This window comes from Salvelinus sp. IW2-2015, linkage group LG28 (genome assembly GCF_002910315.2).
Source record: "Salvelinus sp. IW2-2015 linkage group LG28, ASM291031v2, whole genome shotgun sequence".
NCBI classification, from domain to species: domain Eukaryota; kingdom Metazoa; phylum Chordata; class Actinopteri; order Salmoniformes; family Salmonidae; genus Salvelinus; species Salvelinus sp. IW2-2015.
In genome coordinates, this window is record NC_036868.1 from 6379708 (window position 1) to 6403650 (window position 23943).

Here is a 23943-nt window from a genome sequence, read left to right on the forward strand (position 1 = left end):
AAGACTCTCTACAATCTGCTACTTAATAGGGGGCTGTTCCCAACTCTCCCTTTACTATCGTAAACTCTTACGACACTCAGCAAGCGTGGAACCCTGCCACAGATTGATAAATGCAGCCTCTCAAAGTGTGGGGATATACTTTTGGAAACTTAGCATAGTTTTCTGCATTCCTTTTCAATGATGCTTCTCTAAAGGTTTTATCCACAAGTTCATAGCATCTGCGTTTGGAAACCAGGAGATGTGTTGTTATTGGCAGCCGTTTAGCCGTTTTTTTAGACAATGGAATAATGGAAAAATCTTCAACAGCCCATTTATTCAGTGACCACTTAAGAATTAGTAGGCCTAACTACGTCATTTTAATTTAATGGGATTTATGTCAGTAGATAAATATTTATAAATATATTGTTATGTTATTGAAGTATTTAATAAGTCTTTGGATTCCACTCAGAAAATGTCAAGACATTCTTAACACTGTCCAATCATAATTATATAGGTGAGGCATGAGTAAAGGGCGATGCTTTCTGTCCTGATTCCTTCTTCAAAGTGAAATAAAAAGTGAATCCATCAACCTAAACCTATAAACTAAAATGGCAAGGCCGACATCAAACAGTCATTTTGGCCTTGCTATTGAAAATAGGCTATTGGAGAAGCCTAATCCATCCTCACCCGGACGCTTATAAGAAATCCCGTTATGCCCTCAGATGAACCACCAAACAGGCAAAGCGTCAATACAGGACTAAGATTGGATCCTACTACACCGACTCTGACACTCGTCGGATGTGGCAGGGCTTGCTAAATATTTCGGACTACAAAGGGAGACCCAACCTCGAGCTGCCCAGTGACGTGAGCCTACCAGACGAGCGAAATGCCTTTAATGCTTGATTCGAGGCAAGCAAGACTGAAGCATGCGTGAGAGCACCAGCTGTTCCGGACGACTGTGTGATCACGCTCTCCGTAGTCGATGGGAGCAAGACCTTTAAACAGGTCAACATTCACAAAGCCGCGGGGCCAAACCGATTACAAGTGTAACAGTATAACTTTAGTACGTCCCCTCGCCCCGACACGGGCGCGAACCAGGGACCCTCTGCACACATCAACAACTGACACCCACGAAGCGTCTCAGAGTTAAGTCTTAAGTCTTAAGTCTCAGAGCAAGTGACGTAACTGATTGAAATGCTAGTAGTGCGTACCCGCTAACTAGCTAGCCATTTCACATCCGTTACACTCACCCCCCTTTCAACCTCCTCCTTTTCCGCAGCAACCAGTGATCCGGGTCAACAGCATCAATGTAACAGTATAACTTTAAACCGTCCCCTCGCCCCGACACGGGCGCGAACCAGGGACCCTCTGCACACATCAACAACTGACACCCACGAAGCGTCGGTACCCATCGCTCCACAAAAGCCGCGGCCCTTGCAGAGCAAGGGGAAACCCTACTTAAGTCTCAGAGCAAGTGACGTAACTGATTGAAATGCTAGTAGCGCGTACCCGCTAACTAGCTAGCCATTTCACATCCGTTACACAAGGACCTGTACCCAACTAGCAAGTGTCTTCACTGACATTTTCAACCTCTCCCTGACAGAGTCTGTAATACCAACATGTTTCAAACAGACCACCATAGTCCCTGTGCCAAGAAAGCAAAGGTAACCTGCCTTAATGATTACCGTTGGTAGCCATGAAGTGCTTTGAAAGGCTGGTCATGGCTCACATCAACACCATAATGCTGGAAACCCGAGACCCACTCCAATTCGCATACCGCCCCAACAGATCCACAGATGACGCAATCTCAATCACACTCCACACTGCCCTTTCACACCTGGACAAAAGGAACACCTTTGTGAGAATGCTGTTCATTGATTACAGCTCAGCGTTCAACACCATAGTGCCCACAAAACTCATCACTAAGCTAAGGACCCTGGGACTAAACACCTCCCTTTGTAACTGGATCCTGGACTTCCTGACGGGCCACCCCCGGGTGGTAAGGGTAGGCAACAACACATCTACCATGCTGATCCTCAACACTGGGGCCCCTCAGGGGTGCTTGCTTAGTCCCCTGTGGTACTCCCAATTCACCCACGACTGCGTGGCCAAGCATGACTCCAACACCATCATTAAGTTTGCTGACGACACAACCTGACCACCGACAATGATGAGACATCCTATAGGGAGGAAGTCAGAGACCTGGCAGTGTGGTGCCAGGACAACAACCTCTCCCCCAATGTGAGCAAGACAAAGGAGCTGATCGTGGACTATAGGAAAAGGAGGGCCGAACAGGCCCCAATTAACATTGGCTGAAATGGATTGGGTCGAGAGTTTCAAGTTCCTTGGTGTCCACATCACCAACTAACTATCATAGGCCAAACACACCAAGACAGTTGTGAAGAGGGCACGACAACACCTTTTTCCCCTCAGGAGACTGAAAAGATTTGGCATGGGTCCCAGATCCTCAAAAAGTTATACAGCTGCACCATCGAGAGCATCCTGACCGGTTGCTTCACCGCCTGGTATGGCAACTGCTTGGCATATGACCGTAAGGCGCTACAGAGGGTAGTTCATATGACCCAGTACATCACTGGGGCCAAGCTTCCTGACATCCAGGACCTATATACTAGGCGGTGTCAGAGGAAGGCCCAAACAATTGTCAAAGACGCTAGTCACCCAAGTCATAGACTGTTCTTTTGGTACCGCACGGCAAGCAGTATCGGATCGACAGTCTAGGACCAAAAGTCTCCTCGACAGCTTCTACCCACAAGCCACAAAGCTGCTGAACAATTAACCAAATGGCCACCTGGACTATTTACATTGACCCCCCCCCCCCCTTGTTTTTACACTGCTGCTACTCGCTGTTTATTATCTATGCATAGTCACTTTACAAATGACCTCGACTAACCTGTACCCCTGCACATTGACTCGGTACCAATATAGCCTCGTTATTGTTGTCATTTTCTTGTGTTACTTTTTTATTTTTATTTTGTTTCGTTTTTTCACTTTAGTTTATTTAGTAAATATTTTCTTCAATCTATTTCTTGAACTGCATTGTTAGTTAAGGGCTAAGGGCTTGTAAGTAAGCATTTCACGGTTAAGGTCTACTACACTTGTTGAATTTTGTGACAAATACAATTTTATTTGATCTATCAAATACGTAGGCAATAGATTATAGCCCTACAGATCATTTGAAAGCAGAAAAACTTTTTCAACTGAAAGTTTTATTGATAAACGTGTTAATAACATTAAAAAAGAGATTAAAAAAACACTTTTTCAGATGACAGAATTCAGTTTCTCGACCATCGGCCTGTTATGCGAGACCCAATCAATTCCCTTGAAGACATATCCCTCTAGTGGCTTAAGAGGCTAAACGCAACGCTGGTTCCTTGAGCATTACATTTACATTTAAGTCATTTAGCATTAGGTGGCATTCTTATTATGCTACATTATTCTACTTAATAAAGTTTTCAGATAAAACTCGGTTTAAAAAAAAGTTACTAACATTTTCACAAATGTCTGATGGCACTTTTTATAATCTATACACATTGTAAGATGTGCACGCATTGCGTATCAATTCACTAACAAAAAGTCAACAATATTGATTAAATTCCATCTCATGACATTTTCCCATGATCTAGTACTTATTTCTGTGTAGAGTTCAAGGGACATTCCAAAATAGGAACGTCATATTCTAATTGTAGATATACTCGTAATTTCTTTACAAAGTATCATTTGATGACAACATTATGACTGCCCTTGGCTTAATGTGTCCTCCTTAGTTTCTAATAATAAGGTACTAATCTTACAGACTGGCTTTAAAGGAGCAAGACAGTAAAAAGGTGAGGAATTGTGGTCACATATAGAAGATAAATTACATTATATTACTACTTAAGTAAATACCAGTGTTTTCCCTATTGTAATGTTAAAATAAGCCATTGGAATTGGAGCAAGATACGCTAGACAAGGTGGGATCTTTTTTGTTTTTGTTTTGTTAATTATGCGAATAATGTCGGTGGAAACAGTTTTATCCGCCAATATTGATATAATAACCATCGAAGTAAACTTGGGAGTCACGCCATAACATGTGAGGTCCACTACCACTCGTCGAGAAAGCATGCAGTTTATTAGGCTACAGATTAAATAAATTATGATGAAGTTCACAGGGTGGTGACAGTCTTATTCAGGTGACATGATAATCGATGCTTGTCTGCAGTTTGACAAATGAAAATGATCTTGCTCTTTTGTCCACAATAATAATCTTATCATGCAGTCTATATGTAACCGGTGTGAAATGGCTAGCTAGTTAGCTGGGTGCGCGCTAATAGCGTTTCAATCGGTGACGTCACTCGCTCTGAGCTCTTGAAGAAGGTAATGGTGCTTCGTGCCAGCTGGCTGACGATACTACACTTTCTCTGAAAGATGCTAACCAAATTCCCATATCGATCAATGTGATACAATCCTTTTCCAAAGCGTCTGGTCTATATCTTAACATTAATAAATGTGAACTCATGGCTGTCAAAGATTGTGTGACACCTTCATATTATGGTATTCCAGTAAAGAAGAACTTACATATTTAGACATAACCATTACAAAGGATCAGAAGTCTAGAGGCTTATTCAATTTGAACCCTCTTATTTAAAAAAACAGAAGAAGCTAAATCAATGGCTACAGAGGGACTTATCTTTAAAAGGAAGAGTCCTAATAACCAAGGCTGAAGGCATCTCTAGACTAACATATGGCGCTCTATCTTTATATCTTGACGGTAAAATAAGCAAGGAGATAGACCAGATGCTTTTCAACTTTCTGTGGAGAAACCGTACCCATTACATTAGTAAAACTGTTGTAATAAACACTTATGAGAATGGTGGGCTGAATTTTCTGGACTTTACTACCTTAAATAATACTTTTAAGATCAATCGGATAAAACAATTCCTAAGAAGACCCACTTCAATGTGGAATTTTATTCCTCATCATGTCTTCTCTACTTTTGGTGGCCTTAACTTCATGTTGGTTTGCAATTATAATATTGACAGAGTTCCAGTGAAACTTTCTGCTTTTCATTGGCAGGTTTTCTTGTCATGATCCTTAATTTATAAGCATAATTTTTATCCGCACAGATATTATATATGGAATAATCGGGATATATTATATAAAAATACCTCTTTGTTTTTTGAATATTGGTTCCGAATAATATCCTATTGGAGAGCCAACTGGTAAATGGAGAGGGTCTTTTACTCAGTTAAAAGTAATTCTTATCACTTTACAAGGTCCCTGTAACACCTAAAGATTTTGCAATTGTTTTAGATGCCATTCCCTCAGGTGTTGCTTTATTATTCAGGAACGTGTCAAGACCTGACCCTCAGAGCCTACCTTCCGTTGACCCTGTTGACTCATCAGTAGGAAAGATTTGTTTCTCTTTTGGTCCATTCAACAACAGAGCGATACGAGCCTTGTTTCAACAGGATGTTGTATCTATACCTTATGTCATGCCTTATTGGAATGGATTTATTGATAATATCTGTTGGGGAAAAGTTTGGATGTTGCCACACACATACCTATTTGTTAACAAAATTAAGGAAGTTTCCTTTAAAATTATTCATAAATATTATCCTGCCAACCACGATATGAAGTTTAAGGAAAACATCAACTCAAATTGCTCCTTTTGTAATGACCACCCAGAAACAGTGTTGCATCTTTTTTGGCATTGTATTCATGTAAGAAAACTGTGGCAAGACAGAAAATCCAGCATGGATGGAATGCAATAATTGACTAATATTTGCCATATTATAATCATTCTCATGTGCCAATGTATCACCAAGGTCCGTGCCATGGTGAGACTTGCACTCCTGTAGATCTGAAATAATTGGATGGTGAAACTAGCTAGCCAACTAGAAAGCAAGGCAAAGCAATTCAGCCATTATTGAAAGTCAGGACAATCCTTATCTTGCAAAGATACATTTTTATAGTATATTTTTTCAAGCACTGGGCCTAGGCATTTAGAATAAAATGTGAAGTTAAGTTTTATAGTTACTTCAAAATTATTTGGCAATTATCATTTATTCAGTTTCCAGCATTGGTCACAATTTAAAAAAGTTTGACAAAAAAAAATGTCACCATTTTGTAAATCTATAGAAAATGTTTCATATACAATTCTCCTGCCATTTCCACTACACATTTTTTTATGCAACAAATTTTTTTATGCAACAACTAACAGTGTGTGTTGTAGAACATGTGAGCCCAGGAGCTGCAGTCACTCCTTCTTGAGGAAACCTGCACAAACCAGTTCATATATGACATGCGCAAATCCTGCAATGAAATAAGAGGTTATTAATAATTAAATAGTCTTATTTCAAAAGGTACTGAGCAACTTAAAGTGGTAATGTACAAACATAATTGTGCCTGGATTTTTTGAGGCTACTGGAGTAGCCTATTCCATTCTCATCTATCAAATACATATGCTATAATCTATAGCCTAACAGATCATTTTTAAAAACAACTTTTTCAAATGAACGTTATTGATTATTGACGTGTTATTGAAATGAAAACAGAGAACTTTTTCAAACGAGAGAATTCAGTTGCCCGACCATCGGTCTATCATAATGTAAAACCCAATAATTTCCCTTGAAGACATTGCCCTCTAGCGGCTCAAAAGGCAAAATGCACATGCGAAAGCCCTGCAGCGATGCTTTCTGGTGCATTGCTTCAGAAAAAGCTCTGTAATTAAAAAATAAATAAACATTTCATGAACGTCTGAAACAAAAAAAATGAAACTTTTTATCTGCTATACAACACTGTAAGATGCATAGCGTATCAAACCCCCAACAAAAAAAGTAAACAATAGAGCAAATTGCATCTCATGACATTTTCCCATGATCTAGTCCCGATTTCTGTAGGCTAGAGCTCAAGGACATTCCAAAATAGGAACGTCATTCTAATCGTAGATATACTAATTTATTTACAAAGTATCATTTGATGACAATATTAACACTGCCCTTGGCCTAATGTGCCCTTGGTTTGGAACTATAAGGTACTAATCTTACAGACAAGTTTTAAAAACGGAGCCACACTGCAAAAGTGGGGAACACTTGGTCACATGTAGAAGATAAAATCAATTACTACTTAAACAAATACCAAATACCAGTGTTTTTCCATTGCAATGTTAAAATAAACCATTGAAGTTGGACCTTAAATGGTACACTTGTGTTTATAATAAGATCTGTACGAACAGTGCATTCGGAAAGTATTCAGACCCTTTGACTTTTTCCACATTTTATTACCTTACAGCCTTATTTTAAAATTTATTAAATCGATTTGCACCATACCTGCTGCCTATTAACAATGCTGTTCATGTCTGGTTTACTACTAATGAGATTGTCATTATGGGAATTATTACCAGTGCTGTAAATGGAAATTAATATTTCCTTCAGAAGTTTCCTGAATGGATATACAGTGCATTTGGAAAGTATTCAGACCCCTTGACTTTTTCCACATTTTGTTACGTTACAGCCTTATTCTAAAATTGATTCAATATTTTTTTCCTCAATCTAAAAACAATACCCCATAATGAAAAAGCGAAAACAGGTTTAGAGATCTTTGCAAATGTATATAAAAAAAAAAAAACTGATATACCTTATATACTAAGTATTCAGACCCTTTGCTATGAGACTCGAAATTGAGCTCAGGTGCATTGATCACCCTTGAAATGTTTCCACAAGTTGGAGTCCACCTGTGGTAAATTCAATTGATTGGACATGATTTGGATTGGCACACGCCTGTCTATATAAGGTCCCACAGTTGACAGCGTAAATAAGGTATTTCAGTTTTTAATACATTTGCAAACATCTCTAAACCTGTCAGAGAAAAAAACCAAGCCATGAGGTCGAAGGTAATGTCCGTAGAGCTCAGAGACAGGATTGCGTGGAGGCACAGATCTGTGGAAGGGTAGCAAAACATTTCTGCAGCATTGAAGGTCCCCAAGAACACAGTGGCCTCCATCATTCTTAAATGGAAGAAGTTTGGAACCGCCAAGACTCTTCCTATAGTTGGCCGCCCTGCCAAACTGAGCAATCGGGGGAGAAGGGCCTTGGCCAGGGGTGACCAAGAACCCGACGGTCACTCTGACAGAGCTCAAGAGTTTCTCTGTGGAGATGGGAGAACCTTCCAGAAGGACAACCATCTCTGCAGCACTCCAGCAATCAGGCCTTTATGGTAGAGTGGCCAGACAGAAGCCACTCCTCAGTAAAAGGCACAACAGCCCTCTTGGAGTTTGGCAAAAGACACCTAAAGGACTCTGACCATGAGAAACAAGATTCTCTGGTCTGATGAAGCCAAGACTGAACTCTTTGGCCTGAATGCCAAGCGTCACGTCTGGAGGAAACCTGCCACCATCTCTACAGTGAAGCGTGGGTTTTTTTTAGCGGCAGGGACTGGGAGACTAGTCAGGATCAAGGGAAAGATGAACAGAGCAAAGTAGAGAGATCCTTAATGAAAACCTGCTCCAGAGCGCTCAGAACCTCATACTGGGGCGAAGGTTCACCTTCCATCAGGACAACGACCCTAAGCACAAAGCCAAGAGAACGCAGGAGTGGCTTCGGGACAAGTCTTTGAATGTCCTTGAGTGGCCCAGCCAGAGCCTGGAGTTGAACCCGATCAAACATCTCCGGAGAGACCTGAAAATAGCTTTGCAGCGACGCTCCCCATCCAACCTATCAGAGCTTAAGAGGATCTGGAGAGAATGGGAGAAACTCCCCAAATACAGGTGTGCCAAGCTTGTAGCGTAATACCCAAGAAGACTCTAGGCTGTAATCGCAGCCAAAGGTGCTTCAACAAAGTACTGAGTAAAGGGTCTGAATACTTATGTATAATGTGACATTCCCATTTCATTAAAAAAAATAAAAATTGCAAACATTTCTAAAAAACTGTTTTTGCTTTGTCATTATGTAGTAGTAGTGTGTAGATTGATGAGGGGGGGGAAATAATTTAATCCATTTTAGAATAAGGCTGTAACGTAACAAAATATGGGTCTGAATACTTTCCCAATGTACTGTAGCCTAGCGGTTAAGAGCGTTGGGCCAGAAATTGAAAGGTAGCTGGTTTGAATCCCTGTGCCCATTGGGTGAATCATCTGTTGATGTGCCCTTGAGCAAGGCAGTTACCCCTAATTGCTCCTGTATGTCACGCTGGATAAGAGCTTCTGCTAAATGACCAAAATGTTAATGCCTTATTGGACAAAAAAATAAACACACCAGGAAATCAGCTAATAATGTTCCGGCCCCCTGACCACTCGCTCAATAAGAAGAAAAAAATTAAAAATAACTTGACCTTGGCTGAATCTAGTTGATGAGCCCTGGTCTATACACTGGTTGTATCAACATTGTTCTACGTCATTTCAATACGTAAAACAATTAACATTGTTTATTCAGTTTAGTTTAAAGGATACACCATAACGAATGTCATCCACACAGCAGGTGGCCATCCTATCACCTCTGACCACAAAACACCTGCCGTCATTTTCTGTTCGTTTTCAGACGATTCTACATGTTGAATCACCACCGTTCGTCGCCACACAACAGGTGATCTACTTCACACAGCCAACGTTCGTTATGGTTTGTCCTGTACTTAAAATATACATTTAAACACATACAAAAAGGACGAATGACACTTCATTATGAGGCATATTTAATCATCCTAAGTTACAATAAATAAATAAATATTGATCCCATGAAACAGAAACCATTATGACAGGACAAATCAACCCCCTGAGGACATGGAGACAATGTTTTACAACTAACAGGGTGTATTGTAGAACATGTGAGCCCAGGAGCTGCAGTCACTCCTTCTTCTTGGGGAAAGATGCACAAACCAGCTCATATATGACATATGCAGATCCTGCAATGAAATGTAAGACGTTATTACTATTTAAATAAAGTGTATTACAAAAAGGTACTGAGCAATATAATGTGGTAATGTACAACCAGACTAAACCAAGATATGTCTACATGGATTAGTTTGCCATGGAGTCCATCAGCATACCACCCTGCATACCACTGCTGGCTTGCTTCTGAAGCTAAGCAGGGTTGGTCCTGGTCAGTCCCTGGATGGGAGACCAGGTGCTGCTGGAAGTGGTGTTGGAGGGCCAGTAGGAGGCACTCTTTCCTCTGGTCTAAACAAAGATCCCAGGGCAGTGATTGGGGACACTGCTCTGTGTAGGGTGCGGTCTTTCGGATGGGACGTTAAACGGGTGTCCTGACTCTCTGAGGTCATTAAAGATCCCATGGCACTTATCGTAAGAGTAGGGGTGTTAACCCCGGTGTCCTGGCTAAATTCCCAATCTGGCCCTCAACCATCACGGTCACCTAATAATCCCCAGTTTACAATTGGCTCATTCATCCCCCTCCTCTCCCCTGTAACTATTCCCCAGGTCGTTGCTGCAAATGAGAACGTGTTCTCAGTCAACTTACCTGGTAAAATAACGGTAAAAAAAAAAAAAAAAAATCTGTACTCACCCAGAATAGTGAGTGCCGTTGTTGTTCTGTATAGGATAGCATCGCTGACACCCCCTTTCAAATGAATTGGAATCTCATTGTCCTCCTGGTGAAGAAAAATATACCGTATTAAATTCATGTAATGCATCCTGCATCCTTTAAGCTCACCAAAGCTGTGGTGTTCTCTTTTGGCGCATTTCCAATGAGGATTCACCCCAGTTATAACCGAAAGGCTCAGACAATGTTTCCATCTACACAGGCCGGCACCCTATGTCTCACTGAACCATGACTCCGTCGGACCTGCTCTGACTTGGAGCTAAGGCAAGGCCCTAGGTACTTTTCAGCTTGCATTTACATAGCAATGCCTAACTGTGAACTTTAACATCATCTCACAAAGCAGAGGTTGTTGATTCTGCTCATCACAGGTTTTTAGTGTCACACTCCTGATATAAACACAATAATACTAGAGCCTACATTAACATAAAACACTGGCGGCCCACTAGTGTGGGTGTAAGTCTCAAGGGAAAAGCATCATTTGAGTGGACATTGACTTACTTGAATTTATCTTTTCATCTCCTAGTAGAGCAAAGGGATTCAACAGTGCATCTCCAGAGAACTCTATCTGGGTGGTTGAGTGGTCATTAATGCCCACAAATTGACCATTCTAACCACAGAATGCAACAAGTACATTCCAGCAATCCAGTCATTACACTTTTAATTATTTACAGCAAGATATGCACCAAGTTCTAGAAAGCATTTAAAAAGCAACACAGTTTGCACAATCACTTATTGAAAAGCAGCCAATGATGAGGCAGTGGCATCACTCTCCCCTGATCAGTTGCCAGTGGTAATTAGAGTCAGACATGGGTTTCTCATCCATCTCACAACATTGACACCGTCCCAAATGGCACCCTTTTCCCTATTTAAGGCACTACTTTAGACGAGGGCCCATAGGTCTCTGGTCAAAAGTAGTGCACTATGTATGGAATAGGGTGCCATTAGGGACACAATATTTGACTGTTTTCAGTTTACACCCAGCATGCAAAGCATTAACTCCAACCCAATGAGCTTCTGTCAATCAGATATACTTATCCATCAACTATATGTAACTCAGGCTTCATTGGAGGGGAACTACAAGTGGACAGGTGGACATGTCACCAGTCATCAAAACATAAATATCACTTTGTCAACAATAATTTCAAGCTACATTTTCCATGACATTAAACTAAAAATCAAAGAGTAGATTTGAATGTCATATTTTAAGGACATTGCCTATTAAAGCCGTCAGCCATATAAATCCTGTCAATGACCTGGAAATGCTTCTGCTTCTGTGACCTTGTTCTCCAACTGCCTGCGGGAGCTGCTGCTCAGCGTCCGCCGCGACACATGCTGGAGCGCCTGTCAAATTACGAAAAAGAAGCATCAATTCGGCACTGTAGTTTTACAGATATATTTTAAGATCAGCGCTGGCTTGGAATAGGCCGCTATCTACCTGTGTATTTAACCAAGCTAATTTGCCATAAACACAAGTAAATTTTTAAAAAGTTTAGTAGATAACGTTAGCAAGCTTGCTACCTGTAAGTTAAATGGCTAGCTAGTAGTTGCCACTACCTGTCATCCCATGACCGCTAAAGGCTAATTACGCTACTCGTCTTCTAGGATGCATAAAAGAGTCAAACCGATTCCGTTGAATACAGATATTAACAACTGCAATCAAAACATGACTAAATCGATATCTTACTTGAATGTGTCGGTACATCTTTTCCCCACGTCAGTCGTCGTACAAGGACACAGTAACACCACGTTTCCGCTAGTTTCTTTGGAGGATTTACTGACGCGTCAGGAAAGGGGGCATACTGCCACATACTGGGCAGGAGTGTGAACTTGGAGAATAACCAAGCCAACACCAGCTACTGTATCTGGGCTATAAAAGTACTGCCAAAAGTGGCTCAAGATTCAAACATTATATTAAGTATACATTCACTTTTTCAATTTTGAAACATTTCCCCAACCATTTTCAAATAAAATTCTGGTTAACAACATGAGTTGTCCAGACATTATTTTATTTGTCAAGCAACAGGCGTATAATCTCCTGGTAACAGGTAACTCGTGCAAAACATATTTCACCAATTTGCAACAATCTTAGTAAGAAAATAAATAAGGATGTTTTTCAATAGAATAAAATGAATGTTAGACTGGTCCAAGGTATGTCTGTGTTCTTGCCTACTTATTTGCCATGCTAAACATGTTTTACATAATGAATTTGCAAGAATGCAGAAACAGACTGGCACCCAGGCTACATGGAGCTTTGGTCCCTGAAAACCTTGAAATTGACTATTTTCATTTGCGTTATGTTACTTAAACTTGACTCTGCATATTTTAGGCAGCTGAACAAAATTACTATTTATACACTGAGAAAATAAGTTCTAACGTACATTGAAAACATTGCAAGCGTTCCATACCGCTTGACCTGAAAATCTGTGCACAACCTTGTGCAATCTATAGAGACCTATCTGTAGTGTAAACAGACCAGAAATATGTTCCTCAAACTACTGTATGTAACAAGAACATACTTGTATGAATAAACAGCCTTGACTCAAAGCAATTCAACATTTAGCCTAACGGACTGTTCCAATTCGCTTGACCATATTCAAACATTATTTTAAATAATTTATTCATATAGAAGTAAACTAATAAACATCTATGACTGACACACACATATTTCTGCATTAAAACGGTACTATCTGCACATTGATGTAGCGTCATTACATTTCAACTTACTGTCAATACAACATCTTGACAGAAAAACCTAAGTTAACTGCATAGCTTTCTGACCATGAAAAATAAATACGAGTGAACTCTCCCCTGACGTCTTTGCTCTTTCAATACTTGCACAGCACTTTTGACAAGCAGGCCATTCTTACACACAGTACACAAGCCAGACACAAGAGACCACCAGTGCTTGTAATTAGCCACTGGTTACACCCATGCCTCTGCTAGCCAGCATGCAACATACATACAAGATGTCTTTAGTTAGGGATGTCAGCGGTGTTGTTGCGACTGCCATATTTGTGGTGGATGATGAGGAGGACCACTCCCAGGAAGAAGCAGACGGAGCCCACAGTGATGTAAGCGATGCCCAGGAAAGGGTTCTTGCCCCCCATCCAGGAGATGGTGCTCAGGATCACACGCTTCCGGCCCTCAAAGCTACGAACAGGATAGTCTAGGATCAACTCATTAAGGAAGACTCAACAAATGCTCAACTTCAGACCCATTTAACTTACAAAATAACTCTAGCAAGAAGGATCTTAAAAGGGAGTGGCTCCTGATCCGTGATTGGATCTTTTATTTCTGAGGCTCAGACAGAAAAGATACAGTCATGATCAGGAGAGTCACTGCCATCTTAAAAACATATCATACAATAACAATGTGGACTGGTATTAAATAATTTGTAGTCTATATTAGTGGAAACAACAAAGAAAGACAGTTTTCGTCATCACCCAGCTGGTGAAACCTATTGTTATTAGCAAGTGAAGGAATGGCCCCCTACTGAACACAGCCCAACATTGACCTGGTCTGTCTGACCTATTATGACAATGACTGATTTGAACATTCCTATTACATCAGAACACAAGATATCATTCCACAAACCCAAACTTCCAGTACAGCTGTATCATTTGAACAGCTGTCAGTGAAAGGATACTGTAGGTGACTTCCAGGGTGTAGTTGCCACGGGGAAGTGTCGGAGTCATGTTGTTCTTCTTTTGGATAATACGGTACAGCTTACGGAAAGTGGGGAGGGCAGCTGTACGCATCCACACAATGAAGTCCTCATTGATGAAGCCGTTATTCTCAGCGTCTGTGTCTAGTTCATAGACAGGCTTGCGCCAGTTGATCGGCTTCGTTGTACCTGGGTGAGGAAATGATAGTGAGATTCCTAGTAAAAAAAAATAGACTCTTTATCATCTTCAATAGTAACAATTCTGCTGAGTGCTTGCTCACCTTGAAAAGCACTTGTGAGGTTGGGGTTGCCTCCTGGATTCCTGAACTTCACATGCTTATCTGTCCACCAAGCGATCCCCTTCTTCATCAGAGGAATTTGGATTCTTGTGCCATTAGGGTCAATGTAATACAGATCCAAAGTGTCTGAGGAAAAGATCATGAATAAACAGAGCTGCTCCTATTGCAATTCTAGTAATGCTGGTCTAAAAAAGTCTTAACGGTCTTACCATTAAACATGCTGTTGGCGATTGCACCACAGGGAGCAATTGGCATTTTTTCATTGCGAGCATAGGGCTCACACTCTTTACTGGGGTTCTGTGGACATTGCAAGCAGACATGTAACGTTAGATCATTGCACAGAACATCTTGCCAATTTGATGGAAATGTCAGATAACTAAAGATGTAAAATTGTTGATGATCAGTCAAAAGTCATTGCAGAGATTCAGGAAAGCAGTGTGAAAACAGGTACCCAGTTTTAAAGGCATAATATGTACCATTAGAGAGGTGGTGTCACCATTCAGTTGACTGTCATCCCTGGACTTGACATAGCGCCGGTGATTTTGGTAGAAGTTGGACAGGCCATAATACATGAATACGTTGCTCTGTTGAGACAAAATTATATTCAATGTTCATGATGATCACATTTCAAATTCAGAAACATACATGGGGGTACTTAGCCTTTCAACAGGGGGTACTTGAGAAGACTGATGAGACCCTAGGCCCACTGGTAAAACGCACAAGGGGGTAATTCAAGGGTACTCCAGGCAGAGCAAAATTCAGTTGGTAGGAATAGTAGCCGGAAAAGGTTGGTAACCACTGACATAGTGTATAGGTTTCTATTTGGGATGCAGACATCATGCTTCATACTTACTTCAAAGGGCTGTTCCAGAGAGAAGGGCAGTGCACAGGTGCATGGTCTTGTGCTGTTCCAACTAAAGCTCTGGGAGCAGTTGAAGCATGGGCTGGACATGTCAGTCCCAGTATAATCAATCTGTAATGACATGTGTACATCAAAACAGCATTTCCAAATGGCTGGAAATCTGCTGCCTAACATTATTTCAAATGAATTGATTTGTTTTATTTAACCTTTAACAGGCAAGTCAGTTACGAACAAATTCTTATTTACAATGACTGCCTACTAAACCACAAATGGTGCACCTGTGACGTGATATCAAATACAGTACATTAACAAGATTCCGAGCCTACAGTTACGCTTGTTTACACAGATGCACTGGGGTCTGAACACAATCATGGTTAGATTAAGACACCGCGGCCAATCAGCTACTTTGTTATTCAACGTGACATGCCAATTCAAGATGGCTGATATGGCTACTGCTAGCCAGCATGAAGACAAAAGGGTCAGTTTTCTGGCATCGATCTTCTCGATGTATCAGTTTGGATATAGGTACAATTTGGAATACAGTGGCACATCCCATCCCTGCATTGAGGTACATTTTGTCTTAATCTAACCATGACTGTGTTCTGACGCAAGTACAGCTAAGAGAGAACAAGCATAAAGCGGTAGGGTCGGAATCTGTTGGCTAAAAATACATAAGCCATGGTGTAATTAAGCAATAAGGCACGAGGGGGTGTGGTATTTGGCAAATATACCATATGCTAAGGGCTGTTCTTACACGCATTGCGGAGTGCCTGGATACAGCCCATAGCCGTGGTAATGTAACACAACCCCGAGGTGCCTTATTGCTATTATAAACTGCTTACAATTGTAATTAAATTAGTAAAAATAAGTGTCATACCCGTGCTATATGGTCTCATATACCACGGCATACAGCCAATCAGCATTCAGTTTCTAATGGCCTTTGTAGAACTTGTTTGTGTTTAGGCTATATTTTGTTGATACAGATCATCATGAGAAACAACACTGGGGGGAGTAAATATACAAGCAAATAGTGATTTTGAGGCACATGGAAGTGTGTAAAAAGTAGCTTTTTTTTGTTTTTTGGTGGCGGGATCAGGCTTCTCCATACACCTGTCCCATCCCCCTCCCTAGTACTAAAGGTGCCCCCTTTCTCTTGGACTTATTAAGTACAGTAGGCAGCTAGCTAAGGATCCCGGATAGCACGGGCCTTACCTCGAACTCCTTGATGTTGTTGGACGTGACGTAGAGGCCGATACCAATGGGGATGAAGATAAGCCCGATAACGAAGAAAGCTGGAAGAACTGTGCCCGCTGTCAGGATGGGTTGCCAAGCAGGTAATCGTTGTTGTTTAAACGCTGTGTTATCGGGCTTTTTATTCTGGATGGTCCCACCACCAGGTGCGGCGACGTGACCGTCTTCCTTCGCGTTGTAGCTCGACGCCATCATGGCTTCACTCAGAACGATTCTGTTCTAAAATAAAACAACCAGTGGCACTGCAGTGGCAGCTATTATAGCGAGACTCCCAGAAGCTAACAATTTAGCCGAGACAAGTATGATAATGCTCTGATAAATAAGGTATAATTGTGGTCGCTTTCTATAGGTTATTTCGCAAGATAACTCATTTTAATTAAATATAGCTACCCCAGCGTTACGAACAGCCAAGTCAGGAAGTTTTTTTTTAGTTTTCTTTTGACATACGTGATGACATCATCAACTATGATGAACGTTTCACCAGTGACAAAATCTAATTTTCATTCATAGTATAATTTTAATTCTAATTATTTTCTAATGTAATAAAATATGTTTTTGTTTTGCCCAATAAATTGATGTTGACCTGAATTGACCAAAACCATGGTCTTGATTTGTCTACTTGATTTGTCTATCAAATGATGAATCCTCATATAATGACAAACATCCGTTTGAATATTCAGATTTATTGAGGCAAATAAATAACCAGCTGATATAGCATACATGGGTCATCCTTGGACAACTGTGCCTGATTACCTGGATTGATATCATAAATTACCTTTTTAGGGCATATTATCTAGACTGTGTGTATGCTATAAAATGCACACAATGCTCTGTATGTTGTCCATATAGTTCACCATATAGCCATGGTCAACTGATGATGTCTGGTAGCATGTTTTCATCTGCTTTATAGTAATGCATAGCCTATTAATCCAATCCTAGTCTCTTAATAATACAAATCATTTGGTGGGTGCTTATATTTGTCCTATTTCACACATGTACAAGTGTGTATTAATATGCATGTGTGAATTGAAATTGTGTTTTTTGCATATCCCAACTCTCCCTGAGACACCCTCGGAGAGTTGGGTCAAGGCCAGGGTCTGTTTTCACAGACATCGTGCGCCATGAGTCTGGCAAACCGAGACTGATTCTAGAAAGTGATGATCTCATTATATAGGTCAGTCTACCATAGACAATGTTAGGGTAGGTGGTGTTTTTCTTATTTTTTGATATCTAAAATGATTTAACAAAATTCATATCATGCTTCTAAGAATTTAAATAAAACACAGTGCACTCCTGATCTGAGGTTAACCCTTTGATCATCTTGAAGTGGATTTTCTTTAGGTTATCCTCATACACACAAAATAGTGGGAATAAACATATTACTGTATACATTTGGTGTGACCAGTATTGTTTCTATCCCACATACAGTACACTGAACAAAAATATAAACTCAACATGCAACAAATTTAAAAGATTTTACTGAGTTACAGTTCATATAAGGAAATCAGTCAGTTGAAATGAATTCATTAGGCCCTATTAATCTATGGATTTCACATGACTGGGAATACAGATATGCATCTGTTGGTCACAGATACCTTTAAAAAAACGGTGTGGCCACCATTTGCCTCATACAGCACGACACATCTCCTTCGCATAGAGTTGATCAGAATGTTGATTGTGGTCTGTGGAATGTTGTCCCACTCCTCTTCAATGGCTGTGCGAAGTTGCTGGATATTGGCGGGAACTGGAACACGCTGTCACACCCGTTACTCATGAGAATCCCATTGGTGACATGTCTGGTGAGTATGCAGGCCATGGAAGAACTGGGACATTTTCAGCTTCCAGGAATTGTGTACAGATCCTTGCGACATGGGGTGGCAGACAGCGATGCCATACACGCAGTCTGCCATCTGCCCAGTACAGTTGAAACCGGGATTCATCCGTGAAGAGCACACTTGCCCAGCGTGCCAGTGGCCATCGAAGGTGAGCAATTGCCCACTGAAATCGGTTACGACGCTGAACTGCAGTCAGATCAAGTCCCTGGTGAGGATGACGAGCACGCAGATGAGACGGTTTCTGACAGTTTGTGCAGAAATTCTTTGTTTGAGCAAACCCAATGTTTCATCAGCTGTCCGGGTGGCTGGTCTCAGACGATCCCGCAGGTGAAGAAGCTGGATGTGGAGGTCCTGGGCTGGCGTGGTTACATGTGGTCTGTGGTTGTGACGCCGATTGGACGTACTGCCAAATTCTCTAAAACGACATTGGAGGCGGCTTATAGTAGAGAAATGTAACATTAAATTCTCTAACAACAGCTCTGGTAGACGTTCCTGCAGTCAGCATTCCAATTGCATGCTCCCTCAACTTGAGACATCTGTGGCATTGTGTTGTGTGACAAAACTGCACATTTTAGAGTGGTATTTTATTGTCCCCAGCACCAGGTGCACCTGTGTAATGATCATGCTGTTTAATCAGCTTCTTGATATGCCACACATATCAGGTGTATGGATTATCTTGGCGAAGGAGAGATATTCACTAACAGGGATTAAACACATTAATGCACAACATTTGAGAGAAATATGCTTTTTGTGCATATGGAACATTTCTGGGATCTTTTATTTCAGTTCATGAAACATGGGACCAAAACATTACATGTTGCGTTTATATTTTTGTTCAGTATATTTCCCCAATTGCACATCATCCTGTTAAATTGTTTCTCTAATTTGTTTTTATTCATCCATCTCTACACATAGTTATAATATAGTTTATGCAGCGTTTATAGTATATATCGTGTTTAGCGCCTGTGTACATACTGTCTGCCCTTGACCAGCACAAAAACATCCTGTGGCGTTCTGCATTAGCATCGAATAGCCCCCGTGATATGCAACTTTTTCAGGGAAGTTAGGAACAAATATACACAGGCAGTTAGGAAAGCTAAGGCTAGCTTTTTCAAACAGAAATTTGCATCCTGTAGTACAAACTCAAAAAAGTTCTGTGACACTGTAAAGTCCATGGAGAATAAGAGCACCTCCTCCCAGCTGCCCACTGCTCTGAGGCTAGGAAACACTGTTACCGCCGATAAATCCACTATAATTGAGAATTTCAATAAACATTTCTCTACGGCTGGCCATGCTTTCCACCTGGCTACCCCTACCCCGGTCAACTGCCCGGCACCCTCCACAGAAACCCTCCCAAGCCCCCACCATTTCTCCTTCACCCAAATCCAGATAGCTGATGTTCTGAAAGAGCTGTAAAATCTGGACTCCTACAAATCAGCCGGGCTAGACAATCTGGACCCTCTCTTTCTAAAATTATCTGCCGAGATTGTTGCAACCCCTATTACTAGCCTGTTCAACCTCTCTTTCGTATTGTCTGAGATTCCCAAAAATTGGAAAGGTGCCACGGTCATCCCCCTCTTCAAAGTTGGTGACACTCTAGACCCAAACTGCTACAGACCTATATCTATCCTACCCTGTCTTTCTAAGGTCTTCGAAAGCCAAGTTAACAAACAGATTACCGACCATTTCGAATCCCACCGTACCTTCTCCGCTATGCAATCTGGTTTTAGAGCTGGTCATGGGTGCACCTCAGCCACGCTCAAGGTCCTAAATGATATCATAACCGCCATCGATAAGAGACATTACTGTGCAGCCGTCTTCATCGACCTGGCCAAGGCTTTCGACTCTGTCAATCACCACATTCTTATTGGCAGACTAGACATCCTTGGTTTCTCAAATGATTGCCTCGCCTCGTTTACCAACTGATAGAGTTCAACGTGTCAAATCGGAGGGCCTGTTGTCCGGACCTCTGGCAGTCTCTATGGGGGTGCCACAGGGTTCAATTCTCGGGCCGACTCTTTTCTCTGCATAGATCAATGATGTCGCTCTTGCTGCTGGTGATTCTCTGATCCACCTCTACGCAGACGACACCATTCTGTATACTTCTGGCCCCTCTTTGGACACTGTTTTAACTAACCTCCAGACGAGCTTCAATGCCATACAACTCTCCTTCCGTGACCTCCAACTGCTCTTAAATGCAAGTAACACTAAATGCATGCTATTCAATCGATCACTGCCCGCACCTGCCCGCCCGTCCAGCATCACTACTCTGGACGGCTCTGACTTAGAATATGTGGACAACTACAAATACCTAGGTGTCTGGTTAGACTGGAAACTCTCCTTCCAGACTCACATTAAGCATCTCCAATCCAACATTTAATCTAGAATCGGCTTCCTATATCGCAACAAAGCATCCTTCACTCATGCTGCCAAACATACCCTCGTAAAACTGACCATCCTACCGATCCTCGACTTCGGCGATGTCATTTACAAAATAGCCTTCAACACTCTACTCAGCAAACTGGATGCAGTGTATCACAGTGCCATCCGTTTTGTCACCAAAGCCCCATACACTACCCACCACTGCGACCTGTACGCTCTCATTGATTGGCCCTCGCTTCATACTCGTCGCCAAACCCACTGACTACAGGTTATCTATAAGTCTCTGCTAGGTAAAGCCCCGCCTTATATCAGCTCACTGGTCACCATAGCAGCACCCACTCGTAGCACGCGCTCCAGCAGGTATATCTCACTGGTCATCCCCAAAGCCAATTCCTCCTTTGGTCGCCTTTTCTTCCAGTTCTCTGCTGCCAATGACTGGAACGAACTGCAAAAATCACTGAAGCTGGAGACTCATATCTCCCTCACTAACTTTAAGCACCAGCTGTCAGAGCAGCTCACAGATCACTGCACCTGTACATAGCCAATCTGTAAACAGCCCATCTATCTACCTCATCCCCATACTGTATTTATTTATTTATCTTGTTCCTTTGCACCCCAGTATCTCTACTTGCACATTCATCTTCTGCACATCTACCATTCCAGTGTTTAATTGCTATATTGTAATTACTTCGCCACCATGGCCTATTTATTGCCTTACCTCCCTTATCTTAACTCGTTTGCACTCACTGTATTTAGACTTTTAGTTTTCTTTTTTTCTACTGTATTATTGACTGTATGTTTTGTTTATTCCATATGTAACTCTGTGTTGTTGTACGTGTCGAATTGCTTTGCTTTATTTTGCCCAGGTCGCAGTTGCAAATGAGAACTTGTTCTCAACTAGCCTACCTGGTTAAATAAAGGTGAAATAAATAAATAAAAAAATACTGTATGTGGATTGTGTAAATTCTGCGTCTGTATATTGGGGCGGCAGGTAGCCTAGTGGTTAGAGCGTTGGGCCAGTAACCGAAAAAATAAAGGAAAAAATCTGTCGTTCTGCCCCTGAACAAGGCAGTTAACCCACAGTTCGTAGGCCGTCATTGTAAATAATAATTTGTTCTTAACTGACTTGCCTAGTTAATATTTTTTTTAAATGTGTCTGTATTTTTTTGTCTGTCTGTAACTCTGTAGCAGCACCATTTCACAGAGTCAAATTCCTTTACATGGAAATGTATTTGGCGAAAGAGGTGATTCTTCTTTAGCACTGCTGCGAATATGTATCACCACCATCACAATAAAATGTCTTCTAGACAAATAACTGACCCACTACCCCTCCTCAGAGATGTTAGTTTAGGCATTTTGGAGATCAACTTCTTACTCTTCTTAAGTCAATTTTAGCCATGTATCTTTCCTCACACAAATCAAATCAAATCAAATCAAATTTTATTAGTCACATACACATGGTTAGCAGATGTTAATGCGAGTGTAGCGAAATGCTTGTGCTTCTAGTTCCGACAATGCAGTAATAACCAACAAGTAATCTAACCTAACAATTCCACAACTACTACCTTATACACACACAAGTGTAAAGGGATGAAGAATATGTACATAAAGATATATGACCTAGTGGTAGACACAGTGTAGTGTACATAAAGGGAGGCAAAGTTATGCAAGGTTGTGATATAGGGAGTATCGGAGTTATTACATATGAGTATGGGGCTAATCCGTGTTTAGGTCAGTCATTGTTGCTGTACGCGGTACGTATGTAATAACATTATAATTGAAGTTGGCATTGTTTAAAAGTGTATTGCTAGTGGAGTTGAACAGTTTTTTAGCATAATATGTCCATGCACATCTCCCATGATTTTAAAAGTGGCATGAGAACGGCTATGAGTCAGGTGTGATGTTGTCGTAGAGGTCCGGCTAAATGTTTAGATGGTGGCCTGGTTTAACAGAGTCATGAATGGCCCTTACGCAGAATAGGAAGCTGTGTAATGTATCTTCAGGCTCTCGAGCGCCTCAGTTTGTTCCGCTGCTTTTGATCACTCCGTTATCCTGTACTGACCTCGCCTCTGGATGAATGGCGGGGGTGACAGGCGCCAGTGGCTTGGGTGGTTGTTGGTCCTTGACATTGATCTCTTATGGCCTTCTGTGACATTGGGGTGGGTGTAGGTTGTTCTGGAGGGCAGGTAGTTTTGCCCACCGTGATGATGGCGTTTCTGCAGACCGTCACTGACCCCTCTGGAGAGCCTTAGGGTTGTGGCGGAGCAGTTGGCCTGTAACCAGGCGGTGATACAGCCCGACAGGATGCTCTCAGATGTGTGCATGCGCTGTAGAAGTTTGTGGAGTGCTTTTTGGGTGACAGAGGGCCGAATTTCTTCAGACCTCCTGAGGTTGAAGAGGCGCTGCTGCGCTTCTTCACAATCGCTGTCTGGTGTGGGTGGACCAATTCAAGTTTGTCCGTGGATGTGTACACCGAGGAACTTAAAACTTTCCACCTTCTCGCACTACTGACCCGTCGATGTGGTAGGGGGTGCCTCCTCTGCTGTTTGCCCTGAAGTCCACAATCATTCTCCTTTGTTTTGTTTGAGCGTTGAGTGTGAGGTTATTTTCCTGACACACCACCCTCCACGGGGAGCCGTCACCTCCTCCTGTAGGCGTTGTCGTCTGTCTCGTCGTTGTTGGTAATCAAGCCTACCACTGTAGTGTCATCCGCAAACTTGAATGATTGAGTTGGAGGCCGTGCATGGCCACGCAGATCCGTGGGTGAACAAGGGAGTTCAGGAGAGGGCTCAGAGACGCACCCTTGATGTGGGCCCCACGTGTGAGGATCAGCGGGTGGAGACTGTTGCGTTACCTACCTCATACTCACCTGGGGGCGGGCCCCGTCAAGGTAAGATCAAGGACCAGTTAGCACAAGGGTCGGGGTCGACGACCGCGAGTCCCTCGATGCTTGATGGACCGAGTTTAGGAGGTTACTAATGGGTGATTAAGATGCTGAGTGCATGTAATCGATGTGAATCGAGCAATTCTCGTAATGAGGTATGGCCTCTTGGCTCAACGGTATGGGTTAAGGGCCGATGGTGGCAAGTGTGGTTGCGATTGACTGCTCGTCCTGGTGTGACCT

General features: G+C 41.8%; 2 protein-coding genes across 2 annotated transcripts; both read right to left on the bottom strand.

Moving 5' to 3' along the window:
* Positions 1 to 9646: 9646 nt before the first annotated feature.
* LOC111954573 (cytochrome c oxidase subunit 7A2, mitochondrial-like) lies at positions 9647 to 12306 on the bottom strand. The gene is given in 5 exon segments (XM_023974419.2): positions 9647 to 9873; positions 10491 to 10575; positions 11780 to 11801; positions 11803 to 11867; positions 12211 to 12306. Coding segments are annotated over 5 exon segments (249 nt in total). The 5' UTR covers positions 12229 to 12306; the 3' UTR covers positions 9647 to 9814.
* Positions 12307 to 13126: 820 nt separating this feature from the next.
* On the bottom strand, positions 13127 to 17058 carry LOC111954572 (cell cycle control protein 50A). Its single transcript, XM_023974418.2, has 7 exons — positions 16564 to 17058; positions 15343 to 15462; positions 14966 to 15073; positions 14699 to 14786; positions 14472 to 14615; positions 14173 to 14379; positions 13127 to 13692 (listed from the first exon to the last, which is right to left on the bottom strand). The coding sequence occupies exons 1-7, from the start codon at positions 16795 to 16797 to the stop codon at positions 13499 to 13501; spliced, it is 1095 nt and encodes a 364-aa protein (XP_023830186.1). The 5' UTR covers positions 16798 to 17058; the 3' UTR covers positions 13127 to 13498.
* Between the last annotated feature and the right edge of the window lie 6885 nt (positions 17059 to 23943).